This window comes from Stomoxys calcitrans, chromosome 1 (genome assembly GCF_963082655.1).
Source record: "Stomoxys calcitrans chromosome 1, idStoCalc2.1, whole genome shotgun sequence".
Lineage (NCBI taxonomy): Eukaryota > Metazoa > Arthropoda > Insecta > Diptera > Muscidae > Stomoxys > Stomoxys calcitrans.
In genome coordinates this window covers 36,997,803-37,019,821 of record NC_081552.1, presented here as the reverse complement: position 1 = coordinate 37,019,821, position 22,019 = coordinate 36,997,803, and the positions used below count along the sequence as shown (strand labels likewise).

Sequence of the window (22,019 nt, the reverse complement as noted above, 5' to 3'; positions counted from 1 at the left end):
AACCCTAAATCTGGCATATTTACGAACCCTGTCAATGTTGAGCCTAAATGAAAGGTATTGGGGGATAGAGCAAGAATTGATACCCATTTTCCGAACCAATTTTCTGGAGGTTTACACCCAGAATACCCCACAAACAGCAATTTTTCAGTGACCATCGCAATATGGGGCTCAAATAAAGGTATTTGGGAGTAGAATACGAATTTGATATCCAAATGTAGGACCATGTATTTAGGGCACCACCTCTTTCCCAAAACACCCCCAAGGGAAAAAATTTTCGACCATGCCAATATGTGGCTCAAATGAAAGGCATTTGAGATTAGAAAACGAATTTGATAATCTATTTTTGGGCCCTGTGTTTGGGGGACGCCTCATCCTGTAAACTCCTCTTAAGCCAATGTCAATATGGGGTTTAAATAAATGGTATTTGAGAGATGAGCACGATGCTGATATTTTGCCAGGGCCAAGTACCAAGGGGACCACCTCTCCCCCGAAAACACCACAAAATTAGTCATCATGAGAATATCGGGCTGAAATGAAGTATTTTAAGAATGGAGTACACTTTTCATCCAAACTTATATTCGTAGACCAATAAAGATCATATGAGATTCAGATAAAGGCACTTATATTGTTAAACTGTTAGTCAAGTTAGCATGGTATTTCACTAACAGATGTTTAATTGTCGAAAATAAATATTCCAAGGAAACTTTTGTTCCATATAAAGTAAAAGAAGGCGCAGCGCAGCGGAGCGGGTCCGGGTCAGCTGGTATAAAATAAACGAAAAACCAAACCAGAAAAACTACACCTTTTTATTATTTTAAGATCCAATGATATATTATTATATATAATTGGATCTGTTTTTATCTGCGACAAATTCGAGATACAATTGTATCAGAATTTATCCAATTAGATCTAATTTGATACAATTAGATCCAATTATATATAACCATTTTTCGGAACCAATTATATCTGATGCCAGATATAATTGTATCTGACCATTTCAACTTTTTTTACTCAGGTATAATGTGGATTTTTTTTTTGTACTCCAGCGTAAATTTCAAGTCATCATCTGAAAATATTAGTCTACGCAAACGAGCTATAGTGGATACAAGTAACGCCAAGGCCAAACTTACGGCCATATTTTTATTTTTAGTATCTCTGTTGTTCACACTTTGAATATAATAAGTGGTTGGTCTGTTGCCGGCTAACTGCCATATTTTTTACTCAGAAAAGTGGCCTATTTCTTCGATATATTCCAAAATTCCTTTGTTCGATCAGATATTTCCTCGAGAATTTATTAAAATGATGTCACTGCAAATATACGGAATTAATACTATAAATTTTTTTAAATTGATTCAACTGTTTTTGTTTTTTTAATTGCAGGGATGAAGGCAACTTTGAGGAAAATATTTGGGCTGGCATACTCTGCGTGGTATTCTTTTTCCTAATAATTTCGGTGCTGGCGTTTCCAAATGGTCCCTTTACCAGACCGCATCCGGCAGTATGGCGCATACTATTTGGTTGTTCAGTGCTTTATCTAATGGCCTTGCAATTTTTAATGTTTCAAAACCACAAAACAATAATGAACATATTCTATTGGCTGGATCCAAAATTAAAAGACTTCCATATAAATATGGATAAGGTTTGTACAAAAATTTTTATTTAATTTTTCATTACTAACGGAGGACTGTTTTACTTTCAGGAATATGGTGTCAATTGTTCTGACATTTCCTTTGAACGTGTTAAGGGACATTTAGATGTCTTCGCCTGGGGCCATTTCCTTGGTTGGGCCTTCAAAGCCGTCCTTATACGACACATGGGCATATTGTGGGCCATATCTGTGATGTGGGAAATAACTGAAATAACTTTTGCTCATTTATTGCCCAATTTTGTAGAATGTTGGTGGGATGCCTTGATATTGGATGTATTACTTTGCAATGGGCTGGGCATTTGGGTGGGTTTGAAAATTTGTAAAATCTTAGAAATGCGTGAATATAAATGGGCCAGCATTAAGGATATCTCATCTACAAGTGGTAAAATTAAACGTGCCGTATTGCAATTTACACCGGAAAGTTGGACGGCGATAAGATGGCTAGATCCTAAATCGACAGCTATGCGTTTTGCTGCTGTCATACAATTGGTGATATTTTGGCAGGTAAGTAAGTGAATTATTAGAGTTAATTAAAATAATCTTCTATGAGAACATCAGCATCACTAATGCTGGCTTGATTTGTAAGATATTCAGCCAGGTAAAATTTCTGGCTGTGACTGGTGTGGAAGTCAAAGGATTGTATTTTTCGTCGTGTGCGACTCCTCCGATGAATATTACAATCTGATCCTTCTTGTCAAGCTTGAATCTTCTCCTTTTTGATAGTCTTCCTAGATTTGCCAGACTTTTCATTACCTCTTGTCTCCAAGTTTGAAGTTGTGAAAGTATTTGCTTTTATCAACTAAAGGCTATCATAAAACTTTGCTGTGGCTTCAATCAGCCCACTGTACCTATCGAAGGCATTCGATTCGCATTCAGCCATGCCAATTTATTTAAGGACATCGCCAACGCGTACCTTCAGTCAGGCTTAAAACGCTGGGTCGCGAATTATGTGTGACAGTCATCTGATCCAACAACGAGAAATCAAATTGATCATGTTGTGATTGTCGCACCAATAATTTGTTGCTGTAATGTTTTGCATTTTCTCATTCTAGCGGACTGCATAGTATTTAAAGCAAAGTACAGCATACGATATAGCATTGCATACTCTATGAATACCGCCGTAGAATTCATACTTCGGTACTAGCGACCTATAGCTGCGAAACGCTATTGCGACCAGAAGTGCCGTAGTGCTTAAAATGTAGCATAATGATTACTTACTTACTTAAAATGGCTATCACAGAACATTTGTTCCATTAGGCGTACGCGTTCCAAGCGACTCGATCTTCTGCGTTCCTTCTTAAATCTATGACAACAAGTTTCGAGGTGTCTCCCACCACTTGATCTTTCCATCGGGCTCTTGGTCGTCTTGATCGCCTTCAAAAGAGTTCTTTGTTGGAGCTTCCTCATCCATTCTGACAACATGACTTCCAATATTTATTTTGTTTGACACTTTCATATTTTATTTATTCCTTCGGTTTCACATACAAGATTTAAAATCTTATAATTAGAGTATGTGATTGGAATTATTATTCTAAGATAAGGGAAAATTGAGTTTAGTTTTAATTACATTCGTATATAGAGATTCATCAACAAAAATTAATCAAAAAGTAAAATAGGAAAAACAAAACAAATTTGTGATTTTGCAAACATCTTCCAGCTTGAGATCATATTCAATGCTTTCTATTCAAATAATAGCATAGCAAAGACATTATAAAAGTTGAGCAAGTGTGTGTTGTAATTCAAGACACTTTGACTGGCTAGTGTATCATGATTTCGGTTACGCCATGTAGCTTCATCAGCACTTTTGTCAAATTGATACATACCCAAAACCTTTGAGTACGGTGTAATGCACGCTTTTGTTTTGAAACAGGGCTCAATAAGTTTTCCAACACTCCTAACCGCAGCAAGAGAGAAGAAAGCCTTACTTTCCACTCTTCCGATAAAAACTAATCATTAATACTCAGACCAACAAACACATCAACATTGCTAAACACTTTTTGCTTAACACTCGAACATTCTTTGAATGCATTGACCTACGGCACAGCGACGGGGCGGTTCGTTTGGTTTAGATGTTTGCGCTCATTGATTTTGATCTTCAAAATCTTTTCGCGATTTTTCGAACACTTTCCAGCTAAAGATCATATTCAATGCTCTCTATTCAAGGAATAGCATAGCGAAAAAATTATAAAAGTTGAGCAAGTATGTGTTTGTTTGAGTCTGTAATATTTTTTTACAGGCTAATCGAACCGATAATAATACACAACAAGCTTTTTCACAAAAAAAATAAAAGTTCCGAATTGAACAACTTTATTGACTAGCTTGTTGCTAACCAAAAAGACTAATGTTATATGTAAAGCAAGAAAAATGCAACTGCATTCATGTATAAAAAAAGGCTTCATATACAAAAAAAGGTTTATGTACATACACTCACACATACATAAAAGTGCATCCCCAATCTATTAGCAGAGACAGCGGCCAGACAAAAATGAGCAGGCGTATGTGTCATGCATGCATTTATATGGTAGGTCCCTCCAAACATTTTCTATTGTGCGAGTCACTAAATCTGCACTCAAGGAAGTTGAAAACAATCTCAGGCGATATCATTTTTTACTCTAATTAGTGTCTCGGTACGGGAGAAAACGTGCCACTTGGCGATATATACCCATGAGTGACTAAATAGGGACTAAAAAAAGTGTAAAATTCGATTATCAACGTCATTTATAAAAATAAATTTTTATTTGCCAAATGTTTTTTTTTTACCTGTTAGAGTGAGGCTAATTTTTATTTCTCTTCTAATTTATTTCTTTTCCAAATCAAGATTAATAATCGAAGATTTTATTTGCAATGATTTTCCCTGACTGGGATTTAAACAGCCAACCTTACGATTGTGAGGCGTATGCTATCCCTCTGTGCTATCGGCCTTTCTTCATTACGGAAGGCTAAGTTAACATACATTCTCTTGTTTGGGGTTTTTTGGGTTAGCGTCCAAAACAACAACAAAAAATCTATTTTTAAATTTGTAGCAATAACAGTTGATTATGAGAAACTAATTAGCGAAACATGAATGATAGAATTCCGACAGTGATGTATGTTGTTGTTGTAAATTTTGAAATCTCTACAAACTATCATACAAAAGGACCTAAAAAGTGACTATTCTGGGAGGGAGTGAGAAAGTCACTTCCAAATGTTTGGAGGGGTAGGTAATAGATTTGAGATGTTGCACAAATACAATAACAATATATTGCATACAATTTTTAGGTAACAGCAGTAGCCAAACCAAACAGGGCCGGACTTGCGGTTAACAGTGTTGTTATTCAAAACGCTTCGACTGGCTAGTGTATCATCCATTTCTATTACGCCATGTAACTTCATCAGCACTTTTGTCAAATTGTTTTAGGTGCCCTACATACCCAAAGACTATTGGGGTACGGTCTTTGGGCTCAATACGTCCTTCAACTCTCCTTAGCGCAGCAAGAGAGAAGAGTAATTTAATTTAATTTACAGGCTTTGGAAGTATTTTGAATGATTTTGTATGAACTTATTTGCATTCCCAATAAGATAAATAAATGATGGGAGGGAGTTCCAAAGACGGGTTACAATGAAGAAAAATTGTCACTCTGATACCAGCAATTTATGACGCTTTGGTACAGTCAAAATCCTTCTGTTGGTTCTACCAAACTGCAGTTTTTCATACAAATACGCTGGTGTTTTGGTATATATATATATTTGTGTAAAAATACCAGTGATTTAATATTCAGAACGTTTGCAATATCCACTCCATACAAGCTTCTCCGAAATGCTGAACAACTCCCGAATCTTGTCAGTCCATAAACGTATCTTAGGATCAAATTGTATACAACTTCTAGCCTATGTTTGCTTCTTGAATCGCAGTTTATAAATAATTCGCTACCATAGATAAGGAACGGTATAAGATAGGATCTGGCCAAGAGGGTGCGAATGCGAATAGGTGCAAAATGTTGTGTCTGGTATAACGTTCCCAGCATACGAAAGACCTTCCCGGTGGCAGCAACAACTGCATCAGTCCATGTTAGTGTTTGATTAAAAATAACCCCCCAGCTTTTTGCCTCGGGAACTTGTTAAATATTTTGATTTCCAATCTTTACCAAATGTTCGCATGTAATTGCACTCGTTCGATTATTTATAAGTAAAAAGTTTGATTGGGATATATCGTAAGATGGTTTGCTAAGGTCCTGGAGTAAATTGTTTGTAAATACGTATTAAACTTCATTACACCTTCAGAAATATGCGATTTGGGACAGTTTAAATAAATTTGCAGTTTAAAGAATTTTTGGTAGTTCGTTAATCTCATCTCATTCGTTAACGTCATCGGGTCCTTTCAGGATTTGGTGCAGTATAAATATCTGCTCTATGGTGGATTTACCAGATCTAAAGCCACACTGATAGGGCCCAATTATTTCGTTGACTTTTGACTTTAATCTTTCACACAGAACGCTCGGCAGTATCTTGTATGCGATGGGGAGGAGTCTTATTTCTCTGCAGTTGGCATATACGGGACATAGTATGCAGAGGTTCCAATCATCGGGTATGCGTTCGTATAGCCAAATTGCGCAGATGTGCTTATGCATACGCCTTATCAGCGGGTCGCCTCCGGTCTTTAACAGTTCAGCCAGCAACCGATCGGCTCCTTCTGCCTTATTGTTTTTCTACAGGGTAACTGCTTCGTGGAGCTCGTTTTGGCTTGGTGGTATACATTCTATACCATCATCAGAGATAGGTTCGGCGGTGTCCTCATGGCCACCATCATCGGACACCAGCAACTGGGAAAAGTGTTATTTCCATATTCTCAGCACACTATCTGTATCAGTTACCAGATTTCCTTCTTTGTCTCTGCAGGAGAATGTGCCTATACCAAAGCCATCGGTTTGATGTTTAATTCTTTGGCAGAATTTTCGGACTTCATTCTGGCTCCTGAAGATCTCGATTCGCTCACACTCACGTCTTTCCATTTTTCTCTTTTTCCGCAGGAGGTTTTCTCCTCTGTCCTTTTCTCCGATACCCCGACGCGTTGCTATTGACTGTAATGTTGCGGCATACAGCATTCTTGGCTTCAGTATCTTTTTGGTACTCCTGATCGCACCATGGGTTCCTTGGGGGAGGCTTTTGGTACCCAAGTACGGATGTTGCGTCTCTTTCCATGGAGTGGCAATGGTTTGCCATTGCGCTGCTATAATATCGTGACAGGGAGTGCTTTCTTCGAGCAATTGTGTCAGCCGAGTTGAGTATGCCCTTGCCACCAATTATGTAAGCAGCTTTCCTATGTCCAGCTTCCATGCAGTGTCAGATTGTACACTTCTCGGTACACTAAGACGTGTGCGAATCTTTGTTGCAACAAGGTAATGATCCGGATCGATATTCGTCCCTGGAATCGATCGTATACGCTGGTTGAATCCCTTCCATCTATCACAACATGTTCTATTTGGTTGCTGGTGCTTTGATCGGGTGATGGCCTTCGATGCTACAATCTGGTGCTTCTTTGCCGTGCCGAAGTCTACTAGCTATTATCGGAAGTTTCTTCCGATAATTGATTAAGGCTTAATTTTCCGGAAGCTGTCATTATCGAAAGTTTCTTCCGGTAGTTGATTGAGGCTAAAAAAGGTTTCTTGGTGTAGGCTTAATTTTTCGACTGTTGGGCTAAAAATATTTTCCTTCCCCATTTCCGCATTAAAATCTCTCAGAACGATTTCAAGTACCATAAAGTAGTCAGTAGCAAACTTTGGCGAATGAAAAGTTGTTTACACTGTTTGTTCTTCGCCGTCGATGTCACATCACCTTTATTCTATTTTTATTTCAAATTTGGCATACCAAGCGAATAGGCGTACTAGGAAATTCGAAAAACTGAATTCGTTTTCAAGGATGATGGGTTGTTGTTGAGGTAGCAGTGTGTTGTACACAGACGGCTGCCCTTGCCGGTAAGGCGGACTCAGCGTAGGAGTTTGGAAGCAATGCTGATAATGCAGCCTATGCAAGTCGATATTCGCAACTACGCCGCCCATATTGAAAGAGGGGGCTACTATTGGTACAGAATGGAAGCTAAGAAGGATTTTAGGCCGGACAGGGTTGGCTTCGTCGAGCTCGAGGACTGCCGTTTTTGCATAAATGGCAATTGCCGAACTACTGTAGCTAGTAGAAGGAATGCCCAGTCATCGTTACTGTTGTGCTACTTTAGTATCAAATTTGGCACTTTTTTTCGACGATGATACTATTGTGGAACTTTTTAGTGTGTTACTAAATACCATGCTTTTTGAGGTTTTGGGCCACTTTTCCACTCCTCTGTGCCACTTTTCAAAAATCGTTAAATAACCGTGGTATATAGTTCGAATCTTGACGAAAGTATCTGAGATGGTACTTCCATCACCATTGATGGCGACACCTCTTCAAAAAAAGATTTTTACGAAGAGGTGTCGCTTAGAGGCATGTTGCTCAGACTTGACTTTATATTGAGGGTCCCCTTTTATTGGGTTAAATCATGAATGTTCATAGGAATACTTTCATTTTCAACTGTTAATACCCATCCATTGGGGACATTCTCATTTCAAAATTGAGCTTGTAGCTAATCGAAATAGTGATCGTGAATATATTATGTCGATCGTTCTGAGTAAGCTTAACGGTGTCACTTCGCCCGTCAATATCTCGAAACACAAGTAAGGCTGCTCGAGAATTTTCACTCATTGAAATATGAGAAGTTTGTTCTCCGTTCCTTGATGCAAATTTGCATTTTACCATTCTTGCCGAATATGGTCGAAAAAACAAATCCATTTAGAAATTTTGTTGCTGTCCGTCCATATGCTAAAAGCTGTTTCCCGAAACTTCATCAATTTTTATACCCACCACCATAGTATAGTCATTCCATTTGTAACACCTCGAAATATTGATCTGCGACCCCATAAAGTGAAGATATTCTGGATCGTCTCGACATTCTGAGTCTATCTAGCCATACAACTGAGCTATATCGGTTCAGATTTCGATATAGCCCTCATATAAACCGATCTCCGGATTTGACTTCTTGAGACCTGACTGAAATTTGGAACAAAGACTTGAGTTATGACTTTCAACATCCTTGATCCCTGGATTTGAATTCTTCAGCCCTTAGAAGCCTCAATTTTCATCCGATTTCGCTGAAATTTGGCGCAAAACCCTATCAGATGACTCACAGCATCAGTGCCAAGTTTTACACGAATCGGTCAAAAGGGTGATATAGGCCCCTTCAAGTACCGATATCCCGATATCAGCTCTTCAGACTAACATAATTCAAATACAAACTCAGTTAACAAGAGTAAATTTTTAGCGGTAATCATGGTGGTGGGTACCCAAGATTTGGCCCGGCCGAACATAGCACACTTTTACTTATTCCCATTTCAAATGCATTTTATTGATTTAAATTCATCTTTGGTTTAAGTCTTGAGACCCTAGAGAGCTAATTCTTATTAAATTTGGCTGAAATTGTCCATATGGTATACTATTATGGCCTTCAATAGTCATGCCATGCTCTCCAGAGTGAGATAAATCGTCCAGAAACCTTGCAATGCATAGTCGAGGACGCATACGAATCGACTTAACCGAACTTTATGCCTATATAGAGTATGCCACTGTTGTGCCACCTTTTCAGAAAAATTGTGCTACTTTTTCCAAAGAATGCTATTTTTTGTGGCCCTTTTTGAAATTTGCCAACGGTAACGCTGTGCCTAGTACTGTGGTAAGAAGCAGCCATCACTTTGTTGTGAGCTCGACAAGAGGTCACTTATGGTGATTTCGATTCTGAAAAAAAATGTTACACTAATGTTGCACTTATACGGGACAACATTTTGGGAATGCTGCCTTATCCCTCTCATAGTTTTACACTTTTTACATTTTCAATCGAACATGTTAATATGCCCGTATATTGTAATTTCAACCAAATAATGCTGTAAAATGTAGCAATGCATCTAATATGCCGTTAGCTAAATAAAACGCGATTACTTTTTCCTTTTTTTATGTATTTCTTTTTAATATTTTGCCAAACATTCTACAAATTGTTTTCTTCTTCTTCTTTTCAACCAAAATTTGCTTGAACGGTGGCATGCACATGAGATGATAGCAGCTGATTTAAAGTGCGGCATTCTCCATCCTAGCCTATCCACGGTGTAGAAAATGCAGCATTTTTTCACTTTCAGTGGGCAACACCATTACAAACGAACATTTACCCGGTGGTGGGGTTACACTTTTTTGGAGAATCGAACACAAAATTTCGATCTCAGTGCAACATGTCGAAAAAATGCTGCACTTTTTTCCACAATCGAAATCACCATTAGTGTATCCCGCAAAATGATTTTTTTAGAAGCTGTCTTTGACTAGGCTCTTCAATTTGTTAAAGCGGTTCTCTCCGATCTCGGCGATCTGGCAAATAAATATCTGGAGTTGTTCTCACACACATAGACAATATGGGATAGTTTCAAGAGAGACAAGATCCACAGGCTTACTGTTTGGCTCATCCTCGGTGTAAATACTTAAATGGGTGCTACTCTAATGGTGATTTCGATTGTGAAAAAAGTGCAGCATTTTTTCGACATGTTGCACTGAGATCGAAATTTTGTGTTCGATTCTCCAAAAAAGTGTAACCCCACCACCGGGTAAATGTTCGTTTGTAATGGTGTTGCCCACTGAAAGTGAAAAAATGCTGCATTTTCTACACCGTCGCTAGGCTAGGATGGAGAATGCCGCACTTTAAATCAGCTGCTATCATCTCATGTGCATGCCACCGTTCAAGCAAATTTTAGTTGGAAAGAAGAAGAAGAAAACAATTTGTAGAATGTTTGGCAAAATATTAAAAAGAAATACATAAAAAAAGGAAAAAGTAATCGCGTTTTATTTAGCTAACGACATATTAGATGCATTGCTACATTTTACAGCATTATTTGGTTGAAATTACAATATACGGGCATATTAACATGTTCGATTGAAAATGTAAAAAGTGTAAAACTATGAGAGGGATAAGGCAGCATTCCCAAAATGTTGTCCCGTATAAGTGCAACATTAGTGTAACATTTTTTTTCAGAATCGAAATCACCATAAGTAGACAAGTAAACGCATCGGATAAGCGTTTGCTCTACCTCTAATCTATTTTTTATTTCTATCTTTCATATATAGATCTAAATTGAGGACTCCTTATGTTATTTTAGACTTCTTTTTCTCGGGGTATCACAAAGGCCGAACTGTTCTTCGTGTGAACTCACCTTAATGGTGGGCTTTTCATTCAACCTAATATTTCATTAAATTCCCAAAAATTTATTTATCCTTAAAATTTTCCTTCTCCTATGTGTTACAGGTTACTGAACTGAACACTTTCTTCCTGAAGCACATATTTGAAATGCCTCCCGATCATTATGTGGTAATAGGTCGTCTAGTATTTGTTGGTCTGTTTGTGGCGCCATCAGTTAGGTAAGTCGCTTAACACTGGTCATTAACATTGTAATTAATGACTTTTTGGTTTTTATTTAGCCTAGTTTAAACAACCCTTACTCAAATACACTCTGTTTTCCTCGTTTCCCCTACTATTTTTTAGGCAATATTACACATATGTGACGGATACACGTTGCAAACGTGTTGGTACCCAATGTTGGGTATATGGTGCCATCATGGTTTCCGAAGCAATTCTATGCATTAAGAATGGCAAAGAACTATTTGAGCGCACGCAAGCCATAAACATTGTTATTTGGCTAACAGTACAAGTCATAATATCAGTGGCATTCGTGTATGGCTGTATATTGTGGCAGGTAAGTTAGGGATAGAAAAAAAACGCAGAATTACCATATCCCCCAAAGGATAATAATATGGCGCCAACACATTGCATGTATTTGCATAATACGTTGTGAATGGAATGTTAACATGTTTTATTTTTGTATTTTGTTTCAAGCGTATGATGGACAAGCGTAAAACTAACAAAGGTCAACAATCTCCCGATAAAAAAATGAAAACCGTAGATAGCAAAGAATCAAAAGGTGAGTTTTCTTATCCTTCTCCCCCTTTTTTTTTGGCAATTTGTCCAATTTTATGTTTCTTTAATTTCTTAATTTTTTAATTTATTTTCAAAGTGTTCTTGAAATTGTTAACTTTTAATTTGGACTTCATGTCAAATTGGTAATATATGGTTTTAATTTATTATCAACCACTTTCTAACTCCCACTTCCCAACACCTCCAACTTGTTTAAAGTTAATTATTTATTTGTGTTTTATATTTACAACGCACTATTGTTGCATATTTTCAAATACTCAATGGTCGTTATGATGTGATGTCTGTTTGTTTGTTTCTTTCTGTGTGTGTGTGTGTCTGTATTCTCATGCCATTTGTTTTCTGTACAAAAAAAAAAAAACCATAAACCAATCCACCACCACCACCACCACCACCACCAAAACCACCGAACAGGTCCCATTTATATGATACATCCTAGAATCATAGAACATGCACGAGGAAAGTTAAATAAAACCATAAATAAACATGTTGATATTGAGAGCACACCTTATGATATAAAAATAAAAATTGTTTAATTGCCAACTTTGTTTTGCTGTCCAATTCTTTAGCCTATAATCCTTTACACCTGTAACTATGTATGTATTTAACTATTAATAGTGAATTTCAAAAACCATAAGCAATAATGTACGAACACATTGTGCTGATTTTAAGATTGGTGCAAATAGGTTAGCTATATTTATTTAGAGTACCAAGTAATCGGTCTGTTAAATTGAAACCCTTTGTTTTAGGTTTTTTATTCAAAATGGAAGTTTTTGGGAAAAGTTTTAACCAAGCACCATCCCATTTGAAACTCTGATTGCTAATCCTTTGAACTGTTATAAATAGGCTTAAATCCCATAACAGCAGAGGTTGCTTTATATTGGGTTGCCCAAAAAGTAATTGCGGATTTTTTAAAAGAAAGTAAATGCATTTTTAATTAAACTTAGAATGAATTATAATCAAATATACCTTTTTTACACTTTTTTTCTAAAGCAAGCTAAAAGTAACAGCTGATAACTGACAGATGAAAGAATGCAATTACAGAGTCACAAGCTGTGAAAAAATTTGTCAACGCCGACTATATGAAAAATCCGCAGTTACTTTTTGGGCAACCCAATGCATAACCTGTATCTCATCGCCATCCCTAAAGGATCTATTACACGGCATGTAGTTAATTGAGTTAGCATGTTGAGTTGTACATGTCGTGTGATGCAAACGAAACTAACATATGACAAGTAAAAAAGCGTTAAGTTCGGCCGGGCCGAACTTTGGATGCCCACCACCTCGGGTATATATAAACCACCTTTCGTTAAAATGCGGTGAAAATGCATATCTTATGCCCCATAGCAGCTATAGCGAAATATGTTCCGATTTGAACCAAATACTTATAAGTACAAGTCATTGTACAATTGTGTATAACAAAATATTGGCCTTTTTAGTAGCTATATCCAAATATAGACCGATCTGAATATAGACCGATCTGAACATAAGTCACTTGTCAAATTTCAGTGAAATCGGATTATAAATGTGACTTTTATGGGCCCAAAAACTTATATCGCTCTATATGGCAGCTATATCCAAATATGGACCGATTTGGACCAAGTTGCAGAAAAATGCTAAAGAGCCTAACACAACTCACTGTCCCAAATTTCGGCGAAATCGGAAAATAAATGCACGTTTTATGGGCCCAATATCTTAAATCGAGAGATCGGTCTATATGACAGTGATATTCAAATCTAAACCAATATGGGTCAAATTGAAGAAGGATGTCGAAGGGCCTAACACAACGCACTGTTTCAAATTTTGGCGCGTTTTATGGGCCAAAAGGCGCATTTACTCGAGAGATCGGTTATATGGCAGCTATATCAAAATCTGGACCAATCTCTGCCATATTGCAGAAGTATGTCGAGTGGCTTAACTTAACTCACTGTCCCAAATTTCAGCGACATCGGACAATAAATGCTCCTTTTATGGGCCCAAAACCTTAAATCGAGAGATCGGTCTATATGGCAGCTATATCCAAATATGGGCCGATCTGGGCCAAATTACAGAAAGATATCAAGGGACTTAACGCAACTCATTGTCCCAACTTTTGGCAAAATCGGATAGTAAATGCGCCTTTTATGGGCGCAAGACCTTAAATCGAGAGATCGGCCTATATGGCAGCTATATCCAAATCTGGGCCATCTTAAGGCACTATTAAGCAACCATAGAAAAGTCCTTTGAACCTATTATAATGTCCTTACGTTGCACTTCTTCTCCATCGCCATTTACCACATTCTCCCACCGATCGGATTCATGCTCCGGAAGGACCTTTCTACCTAAAAGGAGCTTGCCAAGGATCGCAAACCCCCATATGCAAGTATATGGCTACATTTCGAGCCTACATCTCTTTTACAATATACCCAGCATCATTGGGCTCGTTTAGGAAGATTGCCCGACTAGAGGAGTAAAGAATGTTTTTCTCTTTTGGCTTCTGGTTGTTACCAATGGGATTCTCATGCCTTTTGGGAGGGAGAGGGTGACGGCTCGTTGTCTACGCAAATGACGTTATCATGTTGGGTGGCCGATTCCTCTCTAATAAAGGGTGATTTTTTAAGAACTATAGGAAAGTTTTTCAAAAAAAAAAAAAACACACAAATTTCAAAAAATTGCATGAAATCTTTATTTGAATCGGTAGTACGGTCCATATAATTTAATGTTTGAAGATTATTTCATGCAAATGTTGACCGTAACTGCGCCTCAAATGGTCCATCCGCTTAGTCCAATTTTGGCATACTCTTTACAACATTTCGACCGGTATCTCACAACAAAATGCTTCAATGTTGTCTTCCAATGCGTAAACTGAAGCGGCCTTGTCTGTTTAGACAAGAGCTTTAAAATAGCCTAAAGGCGTTAAATTGCACGATCTAGGTGGCCAATTGACCGGTCCCGAAAGTGAAATAAAGTGTTAACCGAAGTCGCCTCCCAATTAGTCCATTGTTACGCGTGTTGTGTGGCATGTGGAACCGTCTTGTTGAAACCACATGTCATGCAAGTCAAGCTCTTGTATTTTGGGCAAAAAAAAAAAGTCGGACATCATCTCACACGCCCACCATTCGCAGTTACGTAACGATTCGCAAGATCTTTGAAGAAGTACGGCCCAATAATGCCACCAGCCATAAACCATAACCGCACCAAACTGTGACTTTTTCTAGGTACGTTGGTAGCTCTTTCAATACTTCTGGCTGATCTTCACTCCAAAATCGAAAATTCAGCTTATTAACGTACCCATTGAGCCAAAAACGAGCTTCGTCGTAAAATGGAAGAAGCGCGCGATGAACTTTTAGCTTAGATCAAGCTTAGCTGGAAGCTACCGGGCGCATCCTCAGGTTGCGGATAGTGGAATGCTCCATATGGAGTAGTCACAGTGGTAGGCCGGTCGGCATCGGCTCTTGCTTAAATAATGACTGCTTTTGATGTTTGATATGACAAGGCGAGTTATTGGCGCCATCGAATAACCAATGGCCATCATGTTCCGAACAGCGATAGGTCCCACGGACCGGAACGATCTTGCTTAACTATAGGAGCTTGACATCTCGCCTCGTCGTCGAGTTGGGTGTTTTCAGAGGAGCTCTCTTGGAGGGGGTAGAGCCGCCGCTCTTTTGTAGGTCATGGACCGGGGTGCGATTCTTGAGGAAAAGCTGAGCTCGAGAAGGAACGTCGAGGAAACGTGTTGCGGGCTTGTGCTAGGGTGGGTGAACTGAATTCCCCATTCCCACCTATGGATGTCTGGTGTGGTATCGGGCTCTGGCAACTTTTCAGGAGATACTAGATGCTAAATGTGACAACAGTCTCCTTGGAGAAGGCAATGTTCCATTTACTATACAAGGGAACTTCCAAACTAAAATTTTGGATAGGGTTTGGAAAAAAGTTGGTGCCTTACACCGCATGTCATGCACCGGCTTTATACGGCAGTTGTCATACCTCTTATGCTATATGGTTGTTGTAGCCACATTTTCATGTGGAGGTGGCGATCCTCGTCAAGCTCTTGTGTGAGTAAGCCGCGGCAACAGGCTGGCCATTGGTTATTTAAAGGCGCCAATAACTCGCCTTGTCATATCGAGCATCATAGGCACTCAGTATTTGTGTAAGAGCCGGTGCCGCCTGGCTTCTCACTGAGACTCTCCACTCGATACCGTTGATTATCCGCGACCGCAGTTGCAGCTACTCCGTATACGAAGCATCCCACTATACGCAACCTGTGGACGAGCCCGGTAACTCCCAGCTGAGCTTCTCGTGATAACTATGACCACCACACAGATTGGAGCTGAATGTTCTAGTCCGGGTGCTAAATGGTGTTGTAGTCTGATGCCGCACTAGTGATGACACCATGGGACACACTGAATTTAATGCTACACTAAATGCCTTTGGACACTGTAGGTAGATAAATTTCTACGGCTGTAAGGTTAACGAGGTCAAGCAGCAGGTACGGACATTCAGTAAAGGAAACCGAAGCTTTTCGTCGGCGGCGGCTGTATACATGTGGTTCTTTTTAAGATGTGCAGGTTTTTTGAATTGTCGTTTCACGCGTGAGTCTTGTGATTCATGAGCGTGATCTAAACAATATCACGTGATGTTGTTGTTGTAGCAGTGTATAGTATCGGTACGGCTTCGTCCACAACGGAAAGTGTGTTATCCTTGATACAATTTGTAAGGATTAGAGGTGTCCACGTTATTTTGAGTTGTCGTTTCACGCGTATGCAAAGTGATTCGTGAGCGTGATCCAAATAAAATAGCGTGATGTTGTTGTAGCAGTGTGTTTATCACTGAGGCGGCAGCCATTTTTTTCACGTAGGGGATGTCCCCTATATATGCAGTGCATTGCGTTTAATTAGGAAAGTTAAGGGTTGGAGGGAGGGGAAAGAGGGAGTAGTGTTTATTGATATTCGTCTTAAATCTCTGAGCGTCAATGTCGGTGGGAAAGACATTAGCCGGAAGTCGATTCCAGTCGATTCGGTCGACTGGTCAATAAATTACAAACGGGTGTGAGTTCCTTGCAAGTCTTGTATTCCTGGTGAACATCCTAACGTCAGAGATAAAAAGACGAATAACCCTGGACCACATGCCATGCAAATAACGATAGAGCAATACAACGCTACCCACATTGCGACGATGTTCAAGAGAAGCAATAGAGTTGTATACTCTACTGTCCCCAATCAACACCATTGCTCTCCTTTGAAGCCGGTCAAGTAGCTCCTAGGATGATTTTGGAGCTCCTGTCCATATAGGAGAAGATCAAATGGGGTGAAATATTTCTTGCACCGCTTAGGAAAGCCCAAATCCCTTGAATGCTTCTTTCGACACTTCGAATACGTGTTTTGACCAACGGACATCACATTGTATCTTCATGCCCAGAACATCAAGAGCATATGACTGCTCAATATCTGTACCATCGATAGATATCGACGATTGTAGTGGGTCAGTGAATCGCTTGTGAGACAAGAAACAACATTAAAGTCTACTCTGTGCTTTCTACCCCACACTTGATAATGGCCAACAAATCCTGGGAGAGCGTCTAATCCATAATGCGCCTCCTGTCCATAATATTTTGAGGACTGGGCCTACAGTCGAATGAATGTGAATGACACAGACTACTGTCATCGGCAAATGAGTTAACTGGATTCGAAGTCTGACCCAATAGATCGTCAATGAAAAAGGTAAGGGGAAAGGACAGAGCCTTGTGGCACACCTGCGGTCAATGTATACTCATCGGATGAGAACCCATCGACAACAACTCGTATAGTGCGATCTCTGAGAAAGTTCGATATAAATCGAACAAAGTTATTACCGACTCCAAAAGCGACAATGAAAGACTTCATCGGACCAATCCGTGACGTTCAACCGGCTGCCATGGGATTGAAAAACATGAAAGCTGCCGACACTAATCACGGCTCACAAGAAAGTCGACAAAATTTGCTTGTTTATTCCTTTACATATAGTTTTGCGCCCCTCCATAAAGATGGAATGGTTCGTTCATGCTCACGAGATCACTCACGTGGACATCTCTAGTATGGACTTCAAAAAACATATCGAGTGGAGTCTTAGTGAGCGGCCGAGTGGCACCGCCTCTTGCTTAAATACTGAGTGCCTATGATGTCCTATACGACAAGGTGAGATATTGGCACCTTCTCGCGTCGATCGGTTATATAGCCGAAATAAGCTTGCTCGCCTATGAGAGTTTGACGAGGATCGTCACCTCCACATGTAAATGTGGCTACAACAACAACATACAAATCAGTTTTCATAATCGTAATATACGACAAGTTCTAAGAGTTTTTGTCCAAGAAACTATGGGTCGAGATAAGGCTTCAAGATTATTTGGCACAATTAATCTGTCTATCGCTTTGCTGTCACTGCCTAAAACAGAAGTTTCACTCATCATGGTCGTCGTGATAAGTTACTGTGTGGAGATTATGCTGAATTGCCATCAGTGAAGTAACAGTTTCCTCATTTTTAAAGGTTCATTCTAGGTTCTCATTTCTATGAAGACTTGTTTGATACATCCGAATTATTAGTTTTTTTTAGAGACTAGAAATTAAATTAAAACAAGTAAAAGCGTGCTAAGTTCGGCCGGGCCGAATCTTATATACCCTCCACCATGGATCGCATTTGTCGAGTTCTTTTCCCGGCATCTCTTCTTAGGCAAAAAAAAGAGGATATAAGAAACGATTTGCTCTGCTATTAGAGCGATATTAAGATATGGTCCGGTTTGGACCACAATTAAATTATATTTATGTTGGAGACCTGTGTAAAATGTCAGCCAATTCGAATAAGAATTGCGCCCTTTGTGGGCTCAAGAAGTAAAATAGAGAGATCGATTTATATGGGAGCTGTATCGGGCTATAGACCGATTCAGACCATAATAAACACGTATGTTGATGGTCTTGACAAAATCTGTCATACAAAAATTAAGGCAAATCGGATAATAATTGCGACCTCTAGAGGCTCAAGAAGTCAAGACCCAAGATCGGTTTATATGACAGCTATTTCAGGTTATGAACCGATTTAAACCTTATTTGACACAGTTGTTGAAAGTAAGAATAAAATACGTCGTGCAAAATTTCATTCAAATCGGATAAGAATTGCGCACTCTAGAGGCTCAAGAAGTCAAGACCCCAGATCGGTTTATATGACAGCTATATCAGGTTATGGACCGATTTGAACCATATTTGAAACAGTTGTAGGATATCATAACAAAATACTACGTGCCAAAATTCATTCAAATTGGATAAGAATTACGCCTTCTAGAGGCTCAAGAAGTCAAGACCCCAGATCGGTTTACAGGCAGCTATATCAGGTTATGGACCAATTTGAACCATACTTGGCACAGTTGTTGGATATCATAACAAAACACGTCGTGCAAAATTTCATTCACATCGGATAAGAATTGCGCACTCTAGAGGCTCAAGAAATCAAGACCCCATATCGGTTTATATGGCAGCTATATGAGGTTATGGACCGATTTGAACCATACTTGGCACAGTTGTTGAATATAATAACGAAACACGTCGTGTAAAATTTCATTCCAATCGGATAAGAATTGCGCCCTCTAGAGGCTCAAGAAGTCAAGACCCAAGATCGGTTTATATGACAGCTATATCAGGTTATGGACCGATTTGAACCATATTTGAAACAGTTGTAGGATATCATAACAAAATACTACGTGCCAAAATTCATTCAAATTGGATAAGAATTACGCCCTCTAGAGGCTCCAGAAGTCAAGACCCAAGATCGGTTTATATGACAGCTATATCAGGTTATGGACCGATTTGAACCATATTTGAAACAGTTGTAGGATATCATAACAAAATACTACGTGCCAAAATTCATTCACATCGGATAAGAATTGCGCACTCTAGAGGCTCAAGAAGTCAAGACCCAAGATCGGTTTATATGACAGCTATATCAGGTTATGGACCGATTTGAACCATACTTGGCACAGTTGTTGGATATCATAACAAAATACTACGTGCCTAAATTCATTCAAATTGGATAAGAATTGCGCCCTCTAGAGGCTCAAGAAGTCAAGACCCCAGATCGGTTTATATGGCAGCTATATCAAAACATGGACCGAAGTGGCCCATTTACAATACCAACCGACCTACACTAATAAGAAGTTTTTGTGCAAAATTTCAAGCGGCCAGCTTTACTCGTTCGGATGTTAGCGTGCTTTCGACAGACAGACAGACGGACGGATCGACATAAAATTTCACGACGATCAAGAATATATATACTTTATGGGGTCTCAGACGAATATTTCGGGTAGTTACAATCAGAATGGCGAAATTAGTATACCCCCCATCTTATGGTGGAGTGTATAAAAAAACCTCTAGGTTTCCTGCTGTCTTATTAGGCCGATTACTTAAGCTAAGTTTTGTACACCATTTCTTAAAATATTAACCATTTAAAACAAGATTATTAAAATTATCAGCACTTACTGTGAACCCTTAGCATAATTAATATGTATTAAAAAAAAGCACCTAAAAATATTTGCAATCATTTGTTTTTTGAATACATTATTTTCAAAAAAAAATGTACATTACTATTTATAATTTCCTTTATAGTTTTTTTTTTATATTATTTCTTTATTCGTTTTTTTATTTTTAGGCAAAGTATCGCCCAAGAAATCCCCAAAACGCAACGACACGAAGATTGATTAATTGATTAGCTATTTTTAAATAACAAATCCCATCCCAAACCAAACTCTCCAAGCTATTTTTTAAATGATATAAATAAACTTCTTCCTTCTCGAAAATATTAAATGTAAATGTAAAACTATTACAACTCGTCGCCCTATAACGAAAACAAGAAGCAGAAATAACTTTAGAGTAACACAAAGAAGAAAATGAACAAAAACAAAACTTATTTAATAAGTTTAATGTATTTTGGAAAATAAAGTTTATTTTTAGTTTATGTTAGTAGTCTCACACAAATATGTACTGATTAAGATGTAAAAAAAGCAGACAACTCGCAACAACAATTAATCTTTAAGAACGCTGTTAAACCAAATAAGCATACCTCCTTATAAAATGAAACAAAATCCTTTTTCATGCTGTCATTAATTATAAAAAAAAAAAACAAAAAATTTCGTTTTTAGATTTAATACCAAATAATAATTTGTTAAAATTATAAACAAACATAATTATTTAACTGCCTTATTTAAGTTTGTTTCAAATGGAAAGAAAAGAAAAAAATTATGTTTATGTTAGGAAGTTAAAAAAAAAATAAATAAATAAATAAATAATTAAAAAAAAAACAAAAAAGCTGCGCAACATTGTTAAAATATTTCAGAACGAGTACTTATGGGGAAGCCTCAAAAACAGCCTCAAGGGCTTTAAGAGCACAATTTTAATGATTACTTCATATTTACTTGCTTATTTCATTGAACGTAGTAGAAAGTTTGATCCTCTAGCAGAACTTACTTACTTACTTTAATTGGATATGACAGAACATTTGTTCCACTAGCCGAACATAGAATAGCGTTCCAAGCGCCTCGATCTACTGCGCTCATTCTAGCAGAACTTAGAAAGGAAAAAGCACGATCTTCTGCCTTTTTTTCTATATTTCGACACCTAGCTTCAAAATGTCTTTCTCCACTTGATAATTTCTTCAATATTTAGGTTTTCTCAGGCATTTAACGAAGAATCTATGTACCACCACGTCTACTTTTGCCTGCAACCATGCATTGAAAATTGCAAATTGCAAATTTTGCCCATGAACATTTCACTAAGGAACAGAGTCAATGATTGCAGTTCGATTCAAGTTTAAGCTCAATTATAAGGTCCCTCCTTTTTATAGCCAAGTCCGAACGGCGTGCCGCAGTGCGACACCTCTTTGGAGAGAAGTTTTTACATGACATAGTACCTCACAAATCTTCCCAGTATTAGCAGGTGAAAACCACCGCTGAAAATGTTTTTCTGATAGTCCCGCTAGGATTTGAACCCAGGCATTCGGCGTCGAAGGCGGACATGCTAACCTCTGCGCTACGGTGGCCTCCATGCATTAGAACCATATAACACAATGGTTACAATCAGTATAGTCTAATTTTTGTCTGTAAAGAGACGAATTTGTTTTTTAACTGAACCCAGGCATTCGGCGTCGAAGGCGGACATGCTAACCTCTGCGCTACGGTGGCCTCCATGCATTAGAACCATATAACACAATGGTTACAATCAGTATAGTCTAATTTTTGTCTGTAAAGAGACGAATTTGTTTCTAAACTGCCTACTTATATCCTACTTAGCATCTGTTAATTTTCATACCCACCACTGTAGGATAGGGGGTATATTCATTTAGTCATTC

At 38.4% G+C, this 22,019-nt stretch overlaps 1 protein-coding gene across 2 annotated transcripts in view; it reads left to right on the top strand.

Moving 5' to 3' along the window:
• LOC106094571 (phosphatidylserine synthase) overlaps positions 1-20,919 on the top strand; it is a 52,283-nt gene extending 31,364 nt beyond the window's left edge. Inside the window, exons 2-8 of one of the 2 annotated variants that reach the window (XM_059370946.1) lie at positions 1,381-1,639; positions 1,700-2,152; positions 10,992-11,104; positions 11,229-11,439; positions 11,580-11,664; positions 11,758-11,803; positions 20,325-20,919. In XM_059370946.1, coding sequence (XP_059226929.1) covers positions 1,381-1,639; positions 1,700-2,152; positions 10,992-11,104; positions 11,229-11,439; positions 11,580-11,664; positions 11,758-11,803; positions 20,325-20,373 — 1,216 coding nt within the window. In that variant the 3' untranslated portion in view covers positions 20,374-20,919. The remainder of the gene's footprint in view (positions 1-1,380; positions 1,640-1,699; positions 2,153-10,991; positions 11,105-11,228; positions 11,440-11,579; positions 11,665-11,757; positions 11,804-20,324) is intronic. The other variant, XM_059370947.1, reaches the window with a different exon arrangement.
• Positions 20,920-22,019: the final 1,100 nt, after the last annotated feature.